This window comes from Thunnus thynnus, chromosome 12 (genome assembly GCF_963924715.1).
Source record: "Thunnus thynnus chromosome 12, fThuThy2.1, whole genome shotgun sequence".
Classification (NCBI taxonomy): Eukaryota; Metazoa; Chordata; class Actinopteri; order Scombriformes; family Scombridae; genus Thunnus; species Thunnus thynnus.
In genome coordinates this window covers 22259623-22272270 of record NC_089528.1, presented here as the reverse complement: position 1 = coordinate 22272270, position 12648 = coordinate 22259623, and the positions used below count along the sequence as shown (strand labels likewise).

At 40.0% G+C, this 12648-nt stretch overlaps 1 protein-coding gene across 1 annotated transcript in view; it reads left to right on the top strand.

Moving 5' to 3' along the window:
• LOC137193515 (receptor-type tyrosine-protein phosphatase F) overlaps positions 1 to 12648 on the top strand; it is a 184315-nt gene that overhangs the window by 101950 nt on the left and 69717 nt on the right. Inside the window, exon 5 of the mRNA XM_067604727.1 lies at positions 8802 to 8990. Within this exon, the coding sequence (XP_067460828.1) occupies positions 8802 to 8990 (189 nt within the window). The remainder of the gene's footprint in view (positions 1 to 8801; positions 8991 to 12648) is intronic.

Here is a 12648-nt window from a genome sequence, read left to right as displayed (position 1 = left end):
AAGTAAGGCCAAATGTTCTGCTCAGCCAGACAAAAAAGTGTATTATTTCAAAGGTCATGGCATGCATTACAGTCTTTTTACTCCAAGTACACTTGGATAAACAGCGGAATAACAGCAGTGATACAACAACTAGCACAGAGTTTATTAACAACCAAATTAACAGTGTTTTTGTTATGACTGTGTTTTGTGATGGTCTGTTGCATTCAGGTGTGTCTATGCGTGCAGTTCATTTGATGTCAGGACTGTTTGTTTGATGCACAACTATCTCCATAGCAACTGCCATAACACCTGGTTCAAGAGATAGCGTGCCAGAGACAACAGGCTTGACTAGGTGTGCAGACTTATTTCAATGCACATTCCAGTTCACATTGTGCATTTGCATTTATTTCCCTGCTGCCTGATCCTAACTGTAGTAAATCGCGTTTTTTATCTGCCTGATAAAAAAAAAGCGTTTGTATAATCACCGACCACGTCACCGCTCACACCGACTCAGGCCCATCTGTGAAAATAATTTGTTTGGTTCTTTGCATCTTGTTGTCTTTGTTTTTCATTCTTGCCATCCTATTCTATGGGGATTTTCACCAATTTCATGTCATTACAACAGTATTACATCAATGGCCTCCTTGCCATGTCTTTGATGTTGGGGTGTGCCGTGTCATCCCTGCTGAGGAGACCTCCACAGTGGGAGCTCTGCCAACCAGTATTTCTCTGAAGAGCAGGAGGGTCCTGCTCACATGCCCTTCATGGCAGAACATGTGAGAAAACTCCCTGCCCTCCGATGTTTTGCAAGTCAAAAGCACAGAGGCAGTTACATGAATAGCAGGCGGGTCTTTCTGCCTTTCTGAGGGGCCTATTAGTAGCTGCCTGAATGTCACAGTATTTCAGAAAGAAACACCTGAAAGTACTACCATACTTATCAAACACATAACAAGGCTAATGTTGACTGAACCACAGTAAATGTTTAGTAAGCAATAGCTGTAACAATATATTGTTAACTGGAAACACTGTTATCCTCAGATTTTTATCCAACAGAGTACAACAACACCACTGTTAGCTTTGTGTTCCTCCTTAATCTTTTGCAGTTAAACATTTTCCAAGTGAACTTGCTGAATTTTTTTTTTACACCTCATCCACAATCCGACTAATTATTGAGTTATTTCCAGTCGAACTCGTGTTAGCGTTGGCTGTCTGTTTGCACGTCATCCTGACGCTGACACCTCTCACACACTTCCGCGTCTCAGGCAGATGCAAATGTCTGTCTCGACAATGTTCTTGGCTAGAAACAGCCGCAGGCCATGCACTTTGTTTCTGCAGACAGCTCATCTGCTTTTCAGTGCCAGATTGACTCAAGACCAGTTGAGGCATGGAAAACACCTATTGCACTATATTTAGTTTCACATGCGAGTCCCACTAGCAGAAGGGTGAATAATTAAGTTTATCTGTAAAACACAGACGCTTAAACTGTTATCTTTGTTGTTTTTATGCTAATAAATTTAACAAAATGATTTCCCTTTCAAACATTTATCCACCAGTTAAAAGCCAAATGCAACACATCTTCACAAGTCATCCAGGCAAATGAAATGCCAAAACAGCCCACATATTCTCTAGAAGCACATAAACCTTTTTTTTTTTTTTTTTACCTATAAAGACAGTGCACTGATGTATGTTTAAAAGGGTAGATTTTAGAGCAGTAATATTTCATGAGGCAAGTGGCTTTGTTGCTGCCACTGTGGTCCTTTGGTTCGCACTATCAAAGGAGACATCACCTTTAATTGTTGTCATCCATCACCTGGCAACAGGCACACGCAGAGATCATAAGGCCTTTTATTTCTCGCTCGAAATGAGATCAGCTCAGATATATAAGCTAAAGACTTTAAGAAAGGCTCACTCTGTCACCTTAATTTTTGATGGCACACATAGATGCTGAATGAGATCAACTATTGATACAGAATGAAGCCAGCTACCGTGGGCAGCTCGCAAGCATGCACACAACCTCTGCTCGTGTTGTAGCAAAGCTTCTTATGAATATTTCCAGACATATGCTTCCCCCTGTATGTTTCATGACTATATGTTCTCTCCAAAGGGGCCTTTCTCTAGTTGAAGCCATACTTAAAACATTCATAGCAGCACATGTCCTTCACCACTTGAGAAGGAAGGAGATACCAGGGCATACTGAAATGGAAATGAGGCAGGCATATTTTATGCAGAGGTGTTGTATCTTGTGCCACTGTGTCAGGGCTCCCCTGTTATGAAGGAATTGGGGTGTCTGGAGTGTTTTCCCCCTTTGAGATGAGTGTGTTTGGGTTGAGGGAAAAACGCTGGCTTACGTTAGTGTGGCATTGAGCTCCAGCAGCCTCCCAGTGGGACAGGAGGACAGGGACGGGTCTCTTTCAGCAGGGCTCTGATTAGACCCATCGCCCTAGCTGCCACGCTCCACTCACACTGGTAATTGCAGCTGGCAGGAGGTTAGCATGCACCCCTCCCCTGCCCCATCCTCTTCTCCTCCCTTCCCCTCTCTTTTTTTTTTTTTTTTTTTTTTTTTTTACTTTTTCGCCCCTCTTCTCTCATCTAAATCTTACCTCACCTGCCTGTAGCTGTTACAGCAGAGTCATACACCTCCATGACACAATAGTTTATGATTACTGTATCATGTTTTCTTAATTTCACTAATTACCATATAACTAGTGCCTCATCTCTTTACAAATGATGTTGCCAATATTTCCCCATGCCTTTTGTGTAAAGTCAGGGCCCCCACTGCTACACTAATTGAGTAGTACAACCACAAAACCACATTAAGCTTTTCCCTTCTGCCCTCTCTTTTCTACCGTGTTGCTGTAACCACTGTAAACAAGTTCATCTGCTAAGCTGCTCATATTGCAGTATGAGACTGTGCGTGATAAACGGCTGTTGGAAGAACAATGGCCCTATTTATTTTTCACAACATGGAGGAACCAGTTCATGTGTACCCAGCTTTACATTTAATGGCTTTCTGGCACCACCTATGGCCGTGTTCATTTGCAAATACAGGGCGTTTCTACTACTTTAGTTGTAACAACTGCATCGCAGAAGCACTTAACAAAATAAAACAGACCCCGTTAGATGTCACTAGTCTAAAACAGATTGGAAAGATCTACTGCACTATGTTAGATCAGTAGCAGTATAACAGTCTGCTTGCTGTACGCATAATTTCAGATTGTAGTGTGCATACATGCTGAATAATTTACCAGTTTGATATCTAGATTGAAACATTTATCTTCTTCTTAAGTGTCACACATACATTGTTTTGTTTTGGGTTTTTTTTTTGCTGCAGCACTGTTCAACTTAGTAATGGGGTTTCTACGTGACATTATCACAGGATTTTCTTCTTACTCGTATTTTCCTGCCTCGACTAGACAGAGGAGTGGAGCTTTTATTTGATGAATTACACTCCAGCATAAGAGGGCCTTTTTATTAAAAATGCCCTCTATCTTGACAAACATCAACCTGCATTGCCTGCACTATTTCATTGGATTCTCTCCAAATTTCCCCATCATTTTTTGCTTCCCTTCAAATTAAAGAGGACTGAACAAAGGCATGTCTTTGTCTTCCTGGCATGACAAGTTGGCAGACAAGGCCAGCCGCAGGAGTTGCAGTAGAAGGACTAGACAGACAGGGCTCAAATCTTTCTCAATAGCTCGAAAAGATCTGATATGTATATAGAGATAACTTTCAATTATTCTTTTCATTATTCCCAACCCTTTCCTACCAAAATCCAAGGACATATGCAACTAGAAGGCTTTAGAAAGCCATGTTAGATGTGACTATTAAAGACATTTCACATTTTCAAAAGTTATGGTAGTTTTAAAAAGTACAAGAATAATCAGCTTAACTATTTCTTTAAAACGTTTTTCAATATATATATATATTTTTTTAATCATAAAATTTGACATTGAGTACATAGAAGAATGTGTTTTCTAAGAGTTGAATCACAGTGATTGTGCAAGCCTAGTTTCTTGAGGAAGGATGTCAGAAATGTGAAGGGCCTGCATGTAAAAGACTCAATAATCTTCAGTCTAGAGTCTTGGCCTTGAGACCACAATGCCATATTGGGACATTGAAATTCAGCAAAAGAGGTGAAGCTTTTTCTTTTCTCTAAAGACATGAAAGCTTGGGGTGACAGCAAACTTTTTACATCCAGTTCAAAGCTTTACATAACAGACATTTATTAGCTTTACAGTTTTGAGTTTGAATAGGCTTTATGAGGTTTTGTTGTCCTGTATTGATGTTTCTGAGGGCAGAAGATTGTGTATTTTTTTTATTTTATTTCTATAGCAATTGATTAGTTTGGTCAAGAAATAAAGCAGTTTTTCTGTATTCCTCTTGGTTATTCTACCCCAAGAGTAACTAACCTTCAATATCTCCTGCTACCCAAACAGTACAATCTGTGGAAATAACACTTAAGCTGAGCAATGCTCTTCCTCTTACATATGTATAACATTTACGCTACATGCTGCCCAACTCCTCCATTCAACATCTTCTTATGTTAGAACTGACCTACCAACTGAAGCCATGGTACACTTTGCACTAATCAGACATATAGTACTTTGAAAAAAATGTCCCCCAGTTTTAATAACAGTGCACCTGCAATGCAAACATTAAGCAGTAGAAGGGGATAGATTCATGTATAAGCTTTGCGGCGGCTGTTTGCCTTTTGAATTATTCCCTGTTTGTGCTTTCTGATATGACAGAGCCGCTGACTCGTGTAATAACTCCTTTGGGGTCTTTCACCCTGTTTTACCAATGGTTTGCATTTTTCACAGCCCAGGAACATTTGCCAATAATCTTAATCATAAATATTCTATAGGCAGCAATACAAAGAGGCTTGGTTGAAAATATCCCATGCTGATATTGCAGTAAAAGACACAGTTCCACAAAACATTACAGCACAAATTACAGCTTTTCCCTCTTATAAAGTAGTTGCAAGACACTCATTTCTCTGGGCAACTGCCTGTTAGGAATCTTAATGTTGCTGTAGGTACATTTTTGGAGAAAATAGCTCAAATCTTTCGGGAATTCACCTCAAAATGTGTTATAACAGACTTCCCAGTCCTTCACCGTTCAATCCCCAGGGTAACTAGCTAGGTGTGATTGACAGGGTGGTGTCATGCCTCATTGAATCGATTGGTTTCCACCATATAGTTAATATATACTAGACCTTGACGAAAGCTACACCGTTTCTCTGGCAGAGATTGAGTGATTTTAGGGCCCAGTCACATGTTACATGTACCAAACTGCATGGGGGAATCTGTGGGGGACTGAGACATGAACTTGAATGCTCTGATTTCTTTGATTTTTCTTGACTGAAGAACGGCCACCTGCGGAAGGCTACGAATCTCATATTTATGTGTTGAATAAGATGGGACACAACTTGTATTAATCAATATATTGACAACTACATGCATCTACATGTTTTTTTTGCAATTTCATGAATTTGCTGAGGTTTTGCAAACATTGTTTCTGAGCAAATGAAAATGACTAATGTATACACAAAAATGAAAGGCTTTTTTACACACTATATACACTCTACACACTATATAATACAAGTATAGTTCTACTACACAGTCCTCCAACTGTCCCCAAACAAAACCACCTGTACCCACACCAACTGTGCCTCCCACTGCAGTGACTGCATACGTGAGAAAATTGGGCCCATGTGTATTCAGCCGCTATGGGACTTCCTCTCAGGTGATCTGTGAGCATTATGTGCATGTTCTAAGTGAATCATAAGTAGGTGAGGCTGAAGTTCAACTCCCTCTAGGTTTAGTATAATTCAATGGCTTCCCCACATTTCCCATTAACAGCAGGATAAAGGAGAATCTGTTATTTCCCACGTGTTTGTCAACCAAATAATCCATTTCTTTATTTATTTTTTCTTCTTAATAAACTGTAATTTAGAAAATTACTGTGTGTGTGTATTTGTGAGGTGTTTTACTCATCCCTCATTATTTTTTTGCCTCCTTCTCCATCTCTCTCTCTACCTTTTCCCTCCTCTTTGTCTTTGAGGGTTAGACAGAGCAAACCACAGAGGAACACAGGGCGCTACTGTTACCATTATTCCTACAATGACAAATTGTGGAGTGTTATTTCATTGTGCTGTAGTTGTCTATTTTGTAGAGGTATACTTATTCGGCTGGGATGTCTGAAAACAAATCCTATATCGTTAGACAGGAAGTAAGCCTCGCCACAAAGATAAGAGGCTATGCAGAGATCTGTCAACTACATCTAAATATGAGACGATCCGGGCTGCAGGCCAAACACAGAGGTGAAAGCAGGAACAACTGCTCTGCTGGGGATCAGAAAAAAGAACAACACCCATGCCTCTTGTCATGCTCCCGCCATATAAGTTTACATGTGAATTTTTTAACTCAGACAAGACGAGTAAGGGGGGGTTGTTAAGAAAACCCTATTCAATGCATCCTCTAGACTCAGTTAGACCAGCTTACTTGCTATTGTAATCTTAGAGGCAATCAGAATTAAATAAAAACATTGGTCCATGTGATAAATGTCTGGGTAAGAAAAGTAGAAGAAGCGCACCATTAATACTTTAGGTGGAGCAAAAGGATGATTTTTAACAGAAGACACTTGTTTTGTGTCTGGTGAGTCTAGACAGTTATTAATTCTTTTTAGTGAACCATTCTGTCACGGCCATTCAGTTTTACTATCGGGACATTGTAATAGACAAGTCTCTATCTTGTATTAATTTTGTTCATCCCTGCAGACCAGCTATTATTTGCTTAATGTTAACCTGCAGTTAGGTATCTCCTTATGGTGAACTGAAGGTAGAAGTTTCAATCATTAGCACTTCCTTAAGTATTTCATTTCAACACTTCGGCCCCAAGGAGACATTTAAATACAGTATGAGGAGAGAGATAAAAGAGATTACAGGTTAGAGAGCAAACTGATAATAAGACCTCTCAAGGGGCATCACGTTTCCTTTTTAGTAACGCCGTACAGATCTTGAATTAGGATTTATTATAAGGGTGGGATAGGGGGGTCATATTTAGGTTTTGCAACTCAGTAATGCCATTTAAGTGACAGTTTTTTTGACAATACCAGCTGTGTATTTTATTAAAAAGACCAAATGTGGGTTGCAAAATCATTACAAGACACGTTAACAATTTACATAATGAATTTTAAGAGTAATAATTAGTGGTCTGTTACAATTATGCCATCAACAAACATTTTCAAAACGTCAAAAAAAACCTAAAAGGCCTGGAACAATATGCTTATATCTCGATTCAATACTGTCACAATACTTGGGTGCCGATTTGATTCAGAATTGATTCTGGATTCAAAACTGATTCTCGATTGAATGGATAGAAGAGGGGGCACTGTTTTCAGTCTCTTTCTCCAGTATACTGTGTGCTAAAGCACTCACTAGTGTCCTTAGTCCATTGAAAAACTGTATGAAACATAACTGACAGATAAGATAAATGGTGTGCAGCCTTTTTATTTTAAAAAGTAAACTGCATTATTTAATGAACTAATTAATTTGAAAGCATCTTACAGTCTCCTGCCTGTATGAGAATAACAAAATGAGGGGGAGGCGGGCGGGGTGCTCTACTGTGTTGTTATTAAGGTCATGTCTCCAGCAGTGAAGAGCAGCCTCTCTGCTGCGCCATTAGCTCCGGGAAAGCCATTGTTGTCCAAACGCTGAGCGGGTGCAGAGTTTTCGAGGTGAAACAGACTGAGCACCGAGTTATTTTCTTCACCTCAGAGTTGGTTTGAGTTGTTTAATGCTGCAGTGTGTGTTGGTCAGCCAGTCTCGTTTGTTACTGCTGATAGCTGCTCCGCTCCGCTAACATTAGTCTTTGAGTGACAGCGTAGAATGTTCACAATATACTTCACATTCATCTAATTATTTAGTCATTGAATCAAAACATGCTTGCAGCTGTTGCCTTTTTTGAAGATGAAGTAGAAGCAACATGCCCTCCAGTTGAGTTCCGCCTTTTTCACTCCATTAACATCATGTTCTTAACTAACATTTAGAAAAATCGATTCATGAATCGATTCATAATCACAAGAGATAAGTATCACAATTTTTATGTGAAGCGACTTTTAAACCCACCCTTAGAAACCATTGTTTTGTTATATAGGTGCATACATTAACATTATGTCCTACTGTACATTGAAGTAGTATATTGGCCATATTTCATGATACAAGTTTATATTTGAGAGAACAACAACTGTAGAATCCCAAATTCTTCTTCAAGGATTATACTTTATGTGTTGTCATCATGGATATGCCGATACATTCATTATGATGAGTTGGATTATTCAAATAGGTTTGTTTAGCTTGCTAAGCCTAAGGCGGCTCATTTATGCATGGGTGCCCAGAAGCAGATTGCAACTATCCTTCCTCTGTCTAAACCTGAGACTCCCCGTGCCGAGTAATAAGCTTGCTATGATAATCAATCAGAGGACTTTTTTTTTCCAACCAAATTTTAAATCCAAATCAGCAGCAGATCTACCAATCACCAGTAGTATGTTCTGCTCTTACACTCATTTATTTTGTTTGTGTGAGTTCTGATTACTGTTTGGCCTGTAGCACCTGAAATGTATTTGCTCTCTTTCATCCACTTCTCTGTTCTTGCCAGCTCAACAGCTTTGACACACTCAACGCCTCTCACAGCAATTGAGAGCCTATTCTGTCAAAAATCTTTTTGTAAACACATTTTTTTCCTATTCTTGTTTATTTGTTCTTATTTCCTGCTCCGTGTCTGTGGCTATACTAAAAAAAAAATGTCTTTGCAAATTTTCAGAGAACCAGATCCCCCATGGCTTCCCCACCATAGATATGGGTCCCCAGCTGAAGGTGGTTGAACGGACCAGAACTGCCACCATGCTGTGTGCTGCCAGCGGAAACCCAGACCCAGAGATCTCCTGGTTCAAGGACATGCTTCCTGTGGACATCAGCAGCAGCAACGGGCGCATTAAACAGCTTCGCTCAGGTACAATTTGATTTGATCTGATGTAATGTCTTCAAGGATATACTGATAATGGAAATATAGTAGAGGCGAGTTGCAGTGTATAAGATACCATTGAAAACCAGGCGTTAAACAAGAGGATGATGTGAAAACACAAAAAGCCTTTCTTGTCATGTATGACTCCATGTATTCACTTTTATCACAAAGGACATGAAAATTTTATTCAGCTTGTCATTGTCACTTTGATTAGTTTCTTCTCAGAATTCTTTCAGAATTTTATTCCTCATAACAACTGCAGCACGTTATAAAGTAACAGAGAAGTTGGAATGAAGTTGTTCCTGCATTCGTGCAATCTTTGACTGTGATGCATGAGCTTGTAACCTTCCAAAGTACAGAAAGAGAATTTTTCATTATATTAAATAATCCTTAATCCCCTGTTAAACATGCAGCTGGGCCACAATGAGGACAGTCGATGATGCATTAGCAAGGATTCAACCTTGCAAAAAATAAAAAATCAATGAGGTGCACTTTGTTCACAGCACCAGTCCACTTGATAAATAAACAGTGCTGGCCTGACCTGGCTCAGGTGAAAAAGGTGTAAGGTGGAAAGATTAGTGGCTTTTGACCAGGTTCAGTCTTGTCATTCCTTACTAAATCTACCTGACTTAGCGAGTGTCAGGCCAGGCTACAGATTAAAGATGAGAGCTACTCCAGAAAAAGCCTGTCGCTGGTCTGCCCGGTGGATGCCAAATGCAGGTCGCCGGAGCATGTTCACTTGGACTGTCCACATTCTTGCAATAATACAATGCGGCTCTACTACAAGTGCAGCCCAAATTAGATACAGATTTCTAACAAATTAGACACTAACACAACAACTTAATTGTTTGATAATGTTTATAGCAAGGATAAAACTGTGCATAACACTGTATTTGTTCTTCTTCTTTTTTTTTTACTTCAGCAACAAACTTTTAATTAGTTTTCTTTCTTGCATATAGTGAGAGTGTGTCTGGAAATGTGCTGATATGTAATGCCCTCAGACTAACAATTCTTTATATCCACCACCCTTTTCACGACATCTGCTGTCGTATCAGGATTTACATTACTGCATATGACCTGAAATGAGGCCAATTTTGCAATGGCAGAAAAAAGCACATTAAATTGCTGCCACAGTTTAACAGCGAAGACAGCCCTGTACAAGACCCAGTGCCTCTTACTGCATCACACTTGCTCGATTTTTAGTGAACCCACAGACACATTTGGTCTATCTTTTCACACCATCCAAACCATTCATTCTGTAGAGATACTAACTTCTTTTCAATTTAATACCTCTGGCCTGAATACTTTTTGCTGTGCATCACTCTATTTACTGTGTTTGATTGCCATTCATTTCTCTTGCCCATTTTACTAACTGCTGTCTGCACAAATGCAGTCTGTACAAAGAGTGGGGGGTCATCTTAAATTAGAAAGCTTAATTTAAAAACCTGCAAAAAAATTGCATACTAGTTTAATGCTGCTTTGTAGCAAGGAGAGATGTGGCTGTAGCTGTTGTCAGCAAATACAAAAGTAGCACGTTATGTTCAAAAATGTTGCCTGACAGAAGGGTCACTGTGCTGTTTTTGCTCATTTGCGGACAACATGCACAGTTCAAAATTTGTACTTGCTTTATCGCTTTGATTAAGTACACTTTGTCATATTGCATTTAAGTGGCTTCTTCTCTGTATTAGTGTTTTTCATTTTTTAACTGTGGCCTGTCAGAAGCCATGTTTTTCTCCCACTGTTTTAAGTGGATTACTAACTAATCTCTCAACCCTGTTTGCATCGAAATTACTCCCACCTAGGTGGTACACCAATTAGAGGTAAGGATGATGAACAAAATGTGTTGGAAAATATCACGTCTACACCATCACCTCACATTCACATCAGACCCCTGCATTACCCCCGATGCCACATCACCAGGTTCATCTACACTGTTAGCGCCAACCCACCCTCTTCCACTTTCCCCTTCGTCTCTTCCCACCTCTCGTCAAGCCCGTGTTCTGTCTGCTGTGTCTGCTCCTTAACAAACAAATGATCACCAACCCTGCTGTCAGGAGGATGGAAATGCAGAAGCAAGTCCAAGGTGTGGCTTGTAAATGAGCTTTTTCAAGACTCGTCCTACGCTATTAAAAATATACCATGTTTATGAACAAATACACACAAGTTCACAAAGAAACAAACATCTTTCAGCTTCAGGATCTCCTTTGGCTTTTCAGCGAAAAGGAGAAAAGAAGTTACATTTTAAACTAATGGCCACCATCACCACAAGAGGATCTACCTGCCTCCTTTATGCAGCCTCAATGTAAATTGAAATGGCTGCATTTGCATACAGGCTATGCAGCATTGCCCCCCAGCATGGGAACTGGATGCCTGGTAGAGATTGTTAAGGTGGAAGCTTCAACCCCTTTTTATGGAAATCATCTACTTTTCCCCCGAGTGAAAGCATGATTTCCGTTGAACAACAGTGAGGTAAATAGTGGATGTCTGGGGCAAGCTGAATACATTTAGAGCTTGTTGGAACTACCAGCTGTCTCACTGTCTGTTCATCCATGGCTCCTAATACAGCCCATATTTAATTAGATGTTTAACTCTTTAGGAGTTAAGGCAGCCTTATGGAAGCCTCTGTGCCCCAAGAAAAATGTGAAATGACCTTGTAGAAGATCCGCCAGTGTTCAAGTAGTTGTAAGTAATTGAAGGGGTTTAGTGTTGCAGCTCTGACAACTGCCATAGCAGTAACCTTCTACTTTCCTGTACAAGGAATGTAGAACACTGTTTTCTCTCACGGGAGAATGGGCAGATTGACAGATTGGTGACACCGACATTAGTATGCAGGTACATGTCAGTGCTGAATCAGATGAGATGAGTGTGCAGAGCAAACACCTTGGAGGGATGTGTTGTCATGAGATCTGAGGTGGTATTATCACATGTCACTGTTACGCCCAGTTTTGCTTCTCTTTGTTGGTCTCGCCTTGATTCGAGTCCCCTTGGTTGGTGGTGAACCTGTTTGTTGCATTCATCTCATATTGCATGATGTGAAAAAATGTATCCTAATATCATCTAATGCTGAGTATTTTTGTCATTTTCAAACTGCATGGTGGCTGGCTGCCTTTCATGCTAGTACCATGCTATTTTGGAGACATAACTGTTATCACTCGCTTGTAACATACATATGTACTTCTGAAAAAAGTAGTTTTGGTTTTTAAACATGTATTTTTTTCAATGAGGGGATGCAGGTAAGTTTGTTGTTGTTGGTCTCTTTTCAATTTGTCAAACTACAACCCGCCTCGTCTGTCAGCCATTTGGAATTCAGTAACAATGATTACATGATGGTTATGGACATGAGTGTCAAAATGACCACACCAAGACAGGTCTCCTGGGCTTTCATGCTTTGTTAGAAACAACATGGTAGCCTTCTGTCTGATGACTATAGCTACTTGGGAGTGTGAATACTAATCTAAGCCATCTGGCAGAGGAGTGTCTCCCTGGAGGGCTTCTGTGAGACATGGTCAAATAGTTGGTAATGAAAGAACATGATAATGACCTCACTGCTAAATGTGTGGAGGAAAGATACCTGCAGTGCCAGTTGCTTTGCAGGAGCATGCCAGGACATCAAGCAAATAATGACTGAAAAGAACATTTAACTCAC